The sequence below is a fragment of the Papaver somniferum genome, chromosome 1 (genome assembly GCF_003573695.1).
Source record: "Papaver somniferum cultivar HN1 chromosome 1, ASM357369v1, whole genome shotgun sequence".
NCBI classification, from domain to species: domain Eukaryota; kingdom Viridiplantae; phylum Streptophyta; class Magnoliopsida; order Ranunculales; family Papaveraceae; genus Papaver; species Papaver somniferum.
In genome coordinates this window covers 202953228-202966231 of record NC_039358.1, presented here as the reverse complement: position 1 = coordinate 202966231, position 13004 = coordinate 202953228, and the positions used below count along the sequence as shown (strand labels likewise).

General features: G+C 35.9%; 1 protein-coding gene across 1 annotated transcript; it reads right to left on the bottom strand.

Moving 5' to 3' along the window:
• Positions 1-11643: 11643 nt before the first annotated feature.
• On the bottom strand, positions 11644-12794 carry LOC113358402 (probable WRKY transcription factor 41). The gene is made up of 3 exons (XM_026601963.1): positions 12541-12794; positions 12302-12430; positions 11644-12196 (listed from the first exon to the last, which is right to left on the bottom strand). Exons 1-3 carry the CDS (start codon positions 12792-12794, stop codon positions 11644-11646), a joined length of 936 nt encoding a protein of 311 aa, XP_026457748.1.
• Between the last annotated feature and the right edge of the window lie 210 nt (positions 12795-13004).

Here is a 13004-nt window from a genome sequence, read left to right as displayed (position 1 = left end):
CCCGTCGTCAGGCGTTAATTTAACCTACGCCTGTCTCAAACGTAATTTAAATCTCCGCCCACAAATCAAACGTAACTGAATTATCCGCCCGTCTTCAAACGTAACTAAATTATCCGCTCGATCAAATTTGGTCTTCATCCCGTAGCGTCACAGTACAGAGTAAACTCAAATTTGGTCCCGTTTTTTGATCTTTGATCTTTGGGTATAGTCGTACGACTGCAGTTGCTCTAAGCGACAAAAAGAATCACATCATGTGACTTGCCTGAGAAGGAGTCGAATGCCTCAACTTCGTGAATTGGTCTCGTCTCCCTGAATTGTTAGCTGATAGTAGTGCTATCCCAAGAAGAATCGAATGCCTTGACACATTTTTTCTAAAGAAAACTGGATTAAATAATTGAATTTCTAATTTACAATGCAAAAACGATCTTATCCTACTCGATGGTTATCGTCTTTAGAGCATCCACAGTGGGCGAGTATAACCAAAAATTTGGGATGAGATCGTAACACAGTGGGACGGAGTAAAGATCAAATTCCAACCAAAGATCAAATTCCAGACCAAATATGGTCGCGACCAAATCCCAAATTATAATATAGTCGGGCGTAAATTTAAAGTACGCTTGTTGCTGGCGTAAATTTAAAGTACGCTTGTTAACGGGCGTAAACCAAATTTACGTATGTTGGTGGGGCGGAATTTAAATTTACGTTTGTTGCGGGCGTAACATAAATTTACGCCTGATGAGACGGACAGCAGAATTCCGCGCGTTGCCAGGCGGACACCAAAATTCCGCCTCTCTGGGGCGGACACCAAAATTCCGCATCTCTCAAACGGACACCAAAATTCCGCCTCTCTGGGGCGGACACCAAAATTCCGCACCTCTCAAACGGACTTTTTTTGATGAAAGAATTCTTCTTCTTCCTTCTTGAATTAGCATTTGTCTGTTAATTAGAAGAAGAATATTGTATTGAGAATGAGTCCAGAAAAGATCAAATGGAGAAAAGGTTAAACGAAAAGATGGCTATAAAAAGGTGCACATGACAGTGGGGGATGAGTGAGTGGTTGAGAGCATATTTATTAGAAGATGCCACCACGAGATTCATGAGGAAAAGTGGAGATGAGAGTAGGTTACTGACTGTCTGTTTTATATGTCTTTTTTTAGGGTTTTTAATTTTTGTGCCTGCTGTTGATGCTCTCTCTCTTTTGGCAATTTCTTCCAATTGGAGGATTCTTGATTGTATAATTTCTACTCTCTTTCTCTTGCTCCTAAAAGTTCTCATGTACTTTTTCTTTCTGAGAATTTTCTTGCAACTGCTATCAATCCCCTCTATTACAAAAGGCCAAAAACCTAACACATATTCTCTCAGTGGGAGAAGGTTGCACTTGCTCCTCCTCACTCTCAACCCCAATATCTTTTTCTTTCTTTTGTGTGATCATTGTGCCTAAATGGTATCCAGGATGACACATTCTCAATGCAATATTCCTCTCTGGGGCGGAAATTTTGGATACGCCCGTCTCAGGCGTAAAAATATTTTACGCCTGACAAATTCATCACGCGGACAGCAGATGTCCGTCCGTACAATTCATCACGCGGACACCAGATGTTCGCCCGTCTGATATCACACGTGCTGTGTGACCGTGTTTAACTCGGGCGGAATTTATTTTTACGTTTCTTCGAGCGGTCATTTGGAATCCGTCTGATCAACGGGCGGAATTTAAGATTCCGCCCCATACGAAATGTAATTTATATTTACGCTCGATAACAGACGTGATTTATATTTACGCCCGTTTAAAACGTAATTTATAATTCCGCGCAGAAATGAAACGTAACTAATACTTCCGCCCGTCTTCATGCGTAAATTGTTTTACGCGTGACCAAATTTGGTCTTCTCCCCATAACGTCATAATACAAATTAAACTCATATTTAGTCTTTTTTTTTGGTCTTTGATCTTTGAGTTTAGTCGTACCATTGCAGTCGCTCTTACGGATGATTGAAGAGGCAAGTTAAACGTACGTAACACAAGTTGCAGTGAGTGACGCCATTTTAAATTGCAGTACTTTGCATCAACCAATAGATGAACCCACAAACACTTCTCAGCATCGAATACTATAACTCGATTATGTCACCATATGCAAATTAGCTTATTTATTTAGACTTTTAAGTTGACTAATTACAGTACTAATGTAATTTTGAAAGATGAAAAAGCTAGCTAATTATCAATTCTGAGAGAGAATAATGTAAATTAATTAGCCATTTTTTCAAAGGAGGTGATGCAAAACATTTTTTCTGGTCGGCTATTTTCTGATACAGTTATGGAAATAAGTAGTAACCTGTTTCCTAGTTCCAGTTGGAATAGTGAAATTCACATACCTTGATGTAAAAAAAAAAAAAAGATTTCTCAAGTTCTCAACAGGTGCATTAGTTTGAATTTCGATCCCTTTAATTGTGCAAAACAGTAAATGTGATCGAAAGAGACAAATACTACCCCAAGAAGAATCGAATGCCTTGACACATTCTCTCTAAATTCCTTTTAAAACTTCAACTGGGCGATTTTAGTGAATGAAAAATGAATCCTTAAAAGTAGTTTGGTTTTTAAAGTATCAAAATTGTTTCTATAAGATGTGCCGAAATGAAAAAAAAGAAAAGAAAGAACACACCGTTTGTGCCGCAGCAAAATTCAACTCCAAAGATGTATGATACCGGGTAATATATTCTTTGTAGTAAATAACAAAAGATGTATCTGACATCTACCAAAGGTACGAGCAAAAATGGATTTTTTTCTTGTTACCCAAATTGAGATGGCTAAAACTTTCCCTTATTTGGATAAGTCTATCTGATTTGACATTAGGAGTGAAAACATTAATCAGTGATTACAAAGTTAACACAAACAGGGGCTGCAGCTCATAGATAATACTAAGAAATGGTTAGCTAATATTTACTACAAACCCCTAAAGATGACATAATTAATTTATTATTTTTTAACAATCTATCTTTAGAAAACTAAACACGTAGAATATTGAAAAATTAATTAAAGATAGGACATTACAAAAAGCAGACCACCTTGATGGACAATTTCCTACTTCCACTTGATCCACCGAAGTACCCCAACAGCTATTCATTTATTTTTTATTTTAGTAAATAAAAAGATTATCTAGCTAACCATATATTATATTTATATTTCAAGTATCAATTAAATATCGTTTAAATTTTAAGACAGATCATGGTCTGAAACTCAACTATTAAGTGTGCCGAGCTGTTGTACGTTTGTAACTCAGGCGTAAAAATACTTTGTTGTCATAAATCTGGGACAGATATTTCTGTTTGGCCAGCAGGCCAGGTTATAGTAACTTGTAAAACAGCGAGAGTACTTTCGGCTTTAAAAACGTGTATTTCGACTCAAATTTCGTAGCGAAAATAAGCGATCCTAATATAATGGTGAGATGACTGCTCCATGCGGCTCCAAAGATGTATGATACCGGGTAATATATTCTTTGTTAGTAAATAAGAAAAGATGTCTGTAACATCGACCAAAGGTACGAGCAAAAATGGATTTTTCCTTGTTACCCAAATTGGGATGGCTAAAACTTTGCCTTATTTGAATAAGTCTATTTGACATTAGTAGTGAAACAATCTATTGTTTTATAATTTATTAAGAAATGGTTAGCTAAATGGAGTTGAATTACTACAAACCCCAAAAGATGACATAATTAATTTATTATTTTCTAACGATCTATCTTTTTTTTTCTTTTTTCTTTTGAACTGGACTAACAATCTATATTTAGAAAACTAAACACATATAAAATTGAAAAATTAATTAAAGATATGACATTACAAAAAGCAGACCACCTTGATGGACAATTTCCTACTTCCACTTGATCCACCCAAAGTACCCCAACAACTATCATTTATTTTCTATTTTGGTAAATAAACATATTATCTAGCTAACACTATATTATATTTCTATTTCAAAAATCAATTAAATATGTTTTAAATGTTAGACAAAACTCAACTTTTAAGTTTGCCGAGCTGATGTAACTCAACGTAAGATACTGACAAGGTGGCAGTTCGCAGTCGCACGCGGGTTTATCCAGAGATTTAAAAGGGCTACTTTGCTGTCTCAAAGTTTTTTCTTTTCTTTTTGTGTAAAAAGAAATACTTTGCTGTCTCAAATCTGGGACAGATATTTCAAGCCAGCACGGTTTTGCAAGCTTGCGAAATAGCAGCAATACTTTCGGCTTTAGCAACATTTATTTCGACCCAAATGTGATAGCAAAAATAAGCGTTCCTAATATAAGGGCGACATTACTGCTCCATGCGACTCCCACGTGCGGAGTTTTGGAGGGGCTGATTTTCTAGTTTATGGTCCTTGTGTTTTTCCAGTTATTTTCCAGAAATCCCCCGGTCTTTTCCTATATTATGTCTACATCCCCATGTCCACCCATCAACCAATTTTTTTTTTGGCATGCCCATCGGACAACCCCTATTAGAGCTGGCAAACAAGCCAAAACCCGCGGATTTATCCGGCTCGGACCGTAAAAAACCCGCACCCGGCTCGGCTGGTGGCTAAACAAGCCGGGTTAGGGTTGTAGAAATGCTGGCTTGTGGGAAAACGGGCTAACCCGTCCCGGCCCGCAAAACCGCGGGTACAACCCGTAACCCGTCTACAGTAATCAGTTATGCTTAAATTCCACCGTCAGATTATCTAGAATTAATCAAATTCGTTCGTTTAGGATATAAAATCCAAAAACCCTAGAGAATGTTTCATTTCTTCTTCCTCTTCTCTTTTTTCTCCACTGTCTCTTCTTTTTCACTGCGCCTCCTCACCACCACCATCTTTATTTCACAGGGTGTTGCTAGTGCTCCCTAGAGGTTGAAGATAATTAGATCGAGTTTTTGAAGTTGAGAGTTATTTAAATTTGAATTTGAAATCAGTTGAAGGTGGATCTGTGAGATAGAGATGGAATCAGATGGTAATAAAGTGAATCTGAGAAGAAAGTAAGGTTCACTATTAGGGGTTTGAATTATGGGATTACAGGGTTTTGATTACTAATTGGATTTATGTTAAATCAGCAGAGAAGGGAAATGAAGGAGTTAGGGTTTGTTGCTGTTACAGCCTGCATAATCACTTTCTATAGAATCAACCATTAAATATCTTGAATCTCTTCTTCAATCTCTCACTAATGTTCTCCCTAGAGTTCAAAAACACATCTTCAAAGGTATCACCTTCTTTCCTCTCTCTTTTCCTCTACAAGTTTAAATAACTTTATCTAATAATAAATTCGTTCATGGGTTTTGAATAGGGAAAGTTTTGAAGGACACCATGAAATTGAAATTACAAATGGGTCTAAGCTTATGCATGGCTTGTCAGGGTGTATCAGAGGTAAGTAAATTCAGAAAAGATTGGATTTCTATCATTATAATTGATTTTCAAAGAGACCCACACCCAATTTATAATTTTTGTATTTTTTGGTTACTGGATGGACCAATTACGAAACAAATAATATTTAGTGGTTCTGGATTGAGGAAACCTAGTGGTAATGCTCAAGGATTAATGGATAGTAAGGTTGAGGAAGCAAGCTTTAGGTAAGATTTTGTAATGCTGAGAAAATTTAGGTTGTGTATAATTTGATTTTCATTTTAGTTGTTTGATGTGGTTACATAAAATTGATGATGTCGAATGGGGATATGAATGTACTAGTAGTATATAATGTCTCCGCAAGTTAACTGTGTTGGATTTGCTAATTGAGAAGTGTATATTTCCTCCACTATCATAACATATTTGTCCCGTTTGTTGTACACTTTGATTTAATTAAACATAGAGTTGTTTTGAATCCATGCTTTGTCACTGTAAAAGCAGATTTACACTAGCCTTGTTTCTTTATCTCTTGTTTGCAGACTTGCAGTACATTTGCAAGATGGACAAAAAAGTTCTTTCTCTATCATCTCTGATTCCTTGTTCAATCAATTGCAGAGACCAAAACCCCAATTTCAGTTTCCAAAACATATGACAATGTCGTTGGTGAGTAATGGTGGATGGTTGCCCGCTAATCGAGGGGGGAGGAGCACAAGCAGAAGCAACACCAGCTAAAAAGTGGGGATTCAATCATCCAAGAAGAAGATGGAGTTTCAGAAATTGAACAAAAAAGATGGGTTTTGATTTGTGTTGAATGGATCTGTCTTTGATTTTTATGTTGAAATTGAATGCATCTTTGTATGATTTTTGTGTTGATTAGAGATTTGAAGATGGTCAAAGCTTAAATAGGACCACAAATTAACTTAATTAAATTTTAATTTCAACATTAATTAAACAAGCCGGGTTAACCTGTAAACCCGCAAGCTTTACCCATTATGGGCGCGGGTTGAAGAAATGACCACTCGTGAAGAATATCGACCCGCGTGTTTTGGCTTGTGTTAACCCGAACCCGTGTAACCCGCAACAAGCCAGCCCCGGCCCGCCCGTTTGCCAGCTCTAACCCCTATGCATCGAAGCCAAGTGTTGGTGTTTGTATCTTTTAAAGGGTCAAAAAGGTTGTATTTGTAGCCTTTTTGTTTTTTTTGAAGGGTTAGATTATCTATAATAACTACAAACAGGGGCGGAGCTGAGCGAGGACCAGGGAGGACCGTTGTCCTCGCTAGAATTTACAATCCGACTATTTTAGAAATTTTAGGTTTTTCATAATTGTCCCCCAAAATTCAAAATTACTATAATATGCTTCATTTGTGTAATTATTTACGTACATTTCAAAGTTTCCTATAACAAATTCTAGCACTAGGTGTACATACTATAAGGTCCTATGAAGTATTGATGATATTTTGTGGAGTTTTGAGTCAAGTTTTGTTCTTTTATCGCAAAAGACCCTCACAATTTCGGACGGCCTTCGGCCTCCATTAATACTGTCTTCCCCTTTATCTATTTGTCCCCCAAGTTAGAAAGTCTGGCTCCGCCACTGGTCAGATAGATTATGTTAGATTATCTTGGATCATAGCACCGCCCTTTTTTCCTTCTGGCATGGCCTAATTGGTCGATTGCTCATTGGATCGTATTTGTTATACAACATTGCCACAGGAATTACTAATTTTGGGTCTGTATCAATGCATATAAGACAACGAAGATACATTGCCATAGCATTGGATTGGTACATGCCAAAAAAATTGGAAATCGAATTGGTAAATTCCGGTAGAAATCTTGTATTATTAATGCGTGTTGGGTGCAATAATAAAATATAAAAAAAAATCAAATGAAGTAGAATACCGCTGTTACGGTGAGAAGGCCGATCGAATAGAAAACAAATAGGCCAAATTGAAAAAGTGAAAGTATCACTTTTTCTGAAAGCAAAGAGTCTAATAAACTAAGACATTGAGCGTACCTATCCAGAGTGTATCCCCTAATGATTGATCAGAAAATTGCTTTGGAGCTTCCTGTTGAATATCCATGGAAGCCTCCAAGGTATGATTTGTGCAAGGTTTTTGGCCATCTATCCAAAAGCTGCAACAAGAGCAGGACAACTAGATGGGCATCAACAAAGCAAGGAAAAATTCTTCAGAAAGTTCATTTTAGCCTCCAAGGAGCCAGTGAAAATAAGGTAGCAGAGGATTCACATGTGAAGTCAGGGGTTATGAACGGGGACAACACATCAATACTGGAACTAGATGATATGAGAGTTATGAGTGGTGCAGTTGAAGTGACAGTCACAACAAGAGAAGATGAAAAAATTTCAACAGTTTTGGGTGAGGTCATGGAAACTAATGAGGAGGCTGCTGATATGAGAACAAATAATTCGGGCGGGGTCTTAAAGTTGCAGTGGTGAAAGTTGTTTTAGAAAAGAAAAAAAAGCAGAAAAGGCTGCAGCGTGGTAAAGAAAACCATTTCTTCTACTGACAAGGGGAATTCTGCGAAACAAGCTTCACCTGGAGAGAGACCATTCAAGACAACAAAGAGTCCAATAAAGATTGCAATTAACGGGGCCAAGTCAGCTAGGACGCATAAACATATTCCATTTCATTTTTCAAGTGACTTTGCATACCAATGGAAAGATTTGTCCAAGGATAATGCTGACAAGAGAAATAACCCATTAAAAGAAACGGAGGCAGTTGCAAAGAGTCCATTCAAGACTGGAAGTGTTCATAAGAAAGCTGAAGGAGAGAAGGTGAAACATAATCCCTTTCGGGTAGAGGGGCACCCCTCTTTCAAGCCTGATAGTAGAGAAGTAATCTCTGACAATCAAGGATCTATTACGATGAATGCAGTATCAACAAATGACGATGGGAACTGGAGGAATTCAAGCGGGAACTCTCCTATTAAGAATATTGCAAGTGATAAGAAAGACACAACCAAGACTAAGAGCAGTGACACTTGTGTCAAAGTGAATAACACTTTCAAAATCTTGAGTAATGAAAATCAACATTTTATTCTAGATAAAGCAGAGTTATAATCAAAGAGTGTGGGGAGGATATTGAAGAATTCGATGATGCATTATCTGACAAATATGCACACTATTTGTCTTAAGAAGACAAAGAAATAAAAAAAAACTAAAAAACAGCTTTCAAGGATCAAATGGAATGACGAAACTCCAAAAAATGAGAATTTGGGTAAAGGCCATCGATCCATTGCTAGGAAGCATAAGTAATTTGCTATTATCTTGTTTGGTGTTTCAGCTTTAGCTAGTTTTGTTTTTTTTATCCTTCTTTGTTGTGGCTTGATTAAGGAGTTGTCTTTTGCCACTCTTTTAGTTTGCACTTCTTTGTTTTTGATGGGGGTGTTGACCTCACCTTTGGACTCGCTTAGACGCTTCTCTCTTGTGTTCTTTTTCTCCTTTGTTAATGAAAATCTCAACCCTTTACAACGAGATAAAATTTGTAAATTTCAAGTCACAAATTTACAAACTGATTCACGTGTTCAACAAGTTGTCCTTAAGACATTAACGCCCGGCTACATCCAAAAGTGATGCTATATCCCTCATTGGAATTCCAAAATACTTGGAATCTAGGGATCCCACTTGTCCCAACATAGCTCCCTCACTTATTTTCTGTTAACCAATAGATTTACATCGTACTGTGAAGTTATTTTTGGTAATGTTTTGCTAATTTTGAGTTAAACTCATAGTTAATTCGTCGGTCAGTGAAAACATGGTTGGTAAAGTGCTAAGTTCATAGTTAGTAATTCGTTGGTCAGTGTTCTCTCTTCCCTCTCTGCATAATTGTTTTTTCCAAAAAATTATCCACAAATTCTCTTCTTCAATATGTCTTCTCTCCAAAATTAGATATATCTAAGATATCAGATTTTCCGAGGAGATTTGGGTTTAGTAATGTCTTTCACGTTTTTAATAAAAAAAAAGTCACATTATTTGTGATTTTAGGTTTTAGGATTTGAGTTTTTGTTCTATTGTTGAAATCTCATGGCTATTTCATGTCATGTAGTGGTATTTAAATTCGCAATCAGTGTGATTTCCTATAGTCTTCAGGCATTTCAATTGGTATCCGATGATATATTCAAGTATATCTTCGAAGATAAGTAATTTCGGCGTGACAATGATCAAGATTCAATCAAACAAGATCAATGTCTACTTGAATTGGTTATAATAATTATATTTTGTGCAAATTATCCTTTTTATAAAAGATTTTGTCTTAATGAAGAAAAAGAATTTTCCAAATGGTGGATGCATAATTAAAAAAATATCCCTCTAATCAGATCAATTACTTCTATGATCGACGATTATGTATTTTTGTTATATTACAGTTCTTATTTTGTTGTTATAGTTTGTTTTTGTATATTTATGTCGTATCTATATGATGTACCTGAAATAACCTGCTCATGGCTTCCAATTAATATAATCTAAAGAGGTATTTCCTCTTCTTTCCTTCAAAAATAAAAAATAAATCCGATCATTGAAAATATGTGTCACTATAGTGTGCTTATACATCAGCTATGCAGACTATAAATTCGGTCGAATATCCAATTAAGTAGTAAGATTTCGAAGAAAAAAAATGCGGAAACACACCTATGCATTTAATCAGGGCCGGTCCTGACATTTTTTGCCCCGAAGTGGACTAAATTTTTTTTGCCCCATAATTATATTAATTCTTTTACGCTGCAGCTTAACTTAGTGTAACAAGAGCATTTTTTAACTCTTCTTTTTATTTTGAGATCGTAATGTTTGCTTCCTTTTTAAGTGAAGGCGTGTCTTAAAGGAGGAAAAAAGGTAACTGCGATAAACAAAAATTTGAATAGTGGAATGAATGTACAGCGTATGATTTTTCGATTATAAATTGAACTACTAGATCCTATAATTTTTTGATAGGCAAATCTTTGAACATTGACATCAACCAATTGTGCCAGCAATCAGTTATGTCGTGCACAGAACAAGTCAATGCCTTATTAGCATATATACCTCCTAAATTCTGGTAGCTGCGATTTTTTTTTTCTAAGCCTGCAATAGGGAATTAAGGATTATTTAGTGGAAAGAGAAAAGAATTTCCAATTTAGTCCTAAAACTGTTCAATTTCTACCCCATATATCACATATATTTATGAATAAGCCCCTAAAAATGTTTTTATTTTTGATAAAAACCCAAAACATAAAGCATTTATTTTGTTGCCCCCTAGGCCTTGATGCCCCAAAGTGGAGCTTTCCGTGCTTCCCCTTTGGGACCGGCCCTGATTTAATTCATCATGTATATACTAATTCGGCCTAAGTGTTAAATCTTATTCATAGTTATTAAAGCATCAGTTTAACACCAACTGATTTCACCAACAACGTTATTAATTCGAGTAAATATTATGAATATTGTCACTCTGTTTTGTGGTGCATATCTTAAATTTAATAGAGTAAGGGAAGGTGATTGATATCCTCTTCTTGATTGTGGTATAGTGAATTTAAATCGCCAAAATTCCTAGGGACTATTTTGATATCTCCCCGTTAGGACTCTTAAGTTATATGAACCTCAAATCGCACGGTGAGCGTGGCACCCTCAGGGTGTACAATAAGTCGCTCTGATTTTGCACCAAACCACTTTTCTTCGAACAAGGGAAAAACTGGTTTTTTCTCACAGTTTAGATACGAATCTATTAGAAATTCGAAAAAGTGAAAAAAACCGTCCGAAAGAAATGCAATGAGGTAGCAAATGGACGATTATTTCATGTACAAACGTGCATCTCGGGAAGCAAAAGTGCATGAACTTGCTACGAGATGTATAGGCTTTGAAGACATTAGTTTTGTTACTGTACTTAAATGTGTAAATGGTTTGGCACATGACCTTTGTCAGTCTGCTTAACGTAATGATGTTTTAGGTTGGTGGAATTCATCTTCACCATCTGTGTGTATTTCTTTAAACCTCAATTATAATGAGTTAGTTTAATTTAAATAAAGTTTAAGATTATTCGGAACCCTTTTCCCCTTCAGGAAAAAAAAAACTTTATTTTTGTGTGACTATAAAAAGTTTAATAGATAGACATTATTTTATGCGGATATATATTAGCAAGTTGGAAGTTAGTGAGAATGGTAGATTTAAGTATCCAGAAGTGTTTATCTTCATTATTACTCAGAAGAGACATAAAATTTTACCTTAGGCAACTGTACAAATTAATAAGGAGTATATAAATTGCAGAAAATAGAAAATTAAAAACCCAAGCCATCGGAGAAACCCAAATCTATATAAAAGTAAAATCACAAAGATCATAATCTGAAGTTTGTAAGGTTAATCCACCTTCAAAACTATTCACTGTGTATGGAGAGAAGGAATTGGGTTCTGAAGTAGGCAAAGACATATATGGAGATGATGAGGATGGACTACTGATCGTGAAGAGATGATTATCAGGTGTGAATGAAGAGGACATATTGTTGTTGTTCTTACTTTCTTTCTCTACACATGGAACAGGTATTAATGGATCAGGAGAAGGAAATGTAAATAAAGGTGATATTAGAACTGTTTGGGTAGTACCATCCGAATTCTCTCTTTGAACATGAGGACATATTTGAAAACTGATAATCGTTTCTTGTGTTTTTTCCTGACGTCGTTTTTCTTTATGTTTATCATCAGTTATATTCCCTGATTTCACTGGTGACGGTACATACGAAACTTGATTACAAGTATGTTTTCCGCGATACGTGACACTAAACATCAATGGGTCATCGTCGTTACGCTGAACCTGTTTCATTGCAGAACAGTCTTGAGCCTTTCGTAGAGCACATTTATAATAACTCCTGAAGATCATAACAGTAACATCTAATTAGCTAAAGACTAAATTAATTAAGCATGAATCCATGATAATTTATGTTCATGTGATTAATACTAAAATTGTGTTTTACCTTGGATATTTGGTTTCAATAATGCTTTTTTCTCCATATTTCCTCCAACTATATCCATCATCTATAGGTGCTTCAAGCCCCGTCCGTTCGCAAACGAGTACTTGTTCTGTCCATCTCGATTCTTCTTTCCTACGTAGTATATAATTAATCCCAAAGCAAAAGTATATTCATAAGATAACGTATTCATTCAGATACAAAACAATATTGCCATGTACAATCAAATGGATCCTATCTATTACCTCTTTCTGGAAGGGAAGTTCCCCATGAGATCAGACTTGATTTCAGATCGACTGCCTCCGGCTTCTGGATTAATCCCACTCAACAAGGAAAGAGACTTTTCAAAGGAAGATAAGATTATAGGTATTAACAAGTTTCCGGTAGTAGAAGAAGTATCGTTAAATTCTAATTGTTTTAGCAGCTCTTTAGCTTGGGTTAGATTATTGAACATCAATAGCTTAAGATCCAAATAACTAACGGTAGTATTCTTCTCCATTACAATAAACCAAAGAGATGAAATGAAAATAAAGAAAAGTGAATAATCTACTAGTATTCGTAATGAAAATATGCCTTTCAACAGACTCAAACAAGAATATCTAAGGAGAAAGAGAGTGTTTAATGACTGGATGATTTGAGGGAAATTAGGGAATGGTGATGTATATTTATAGATACTCCTAATGGAAAGAAGATCCAGAGAGAAATTGCG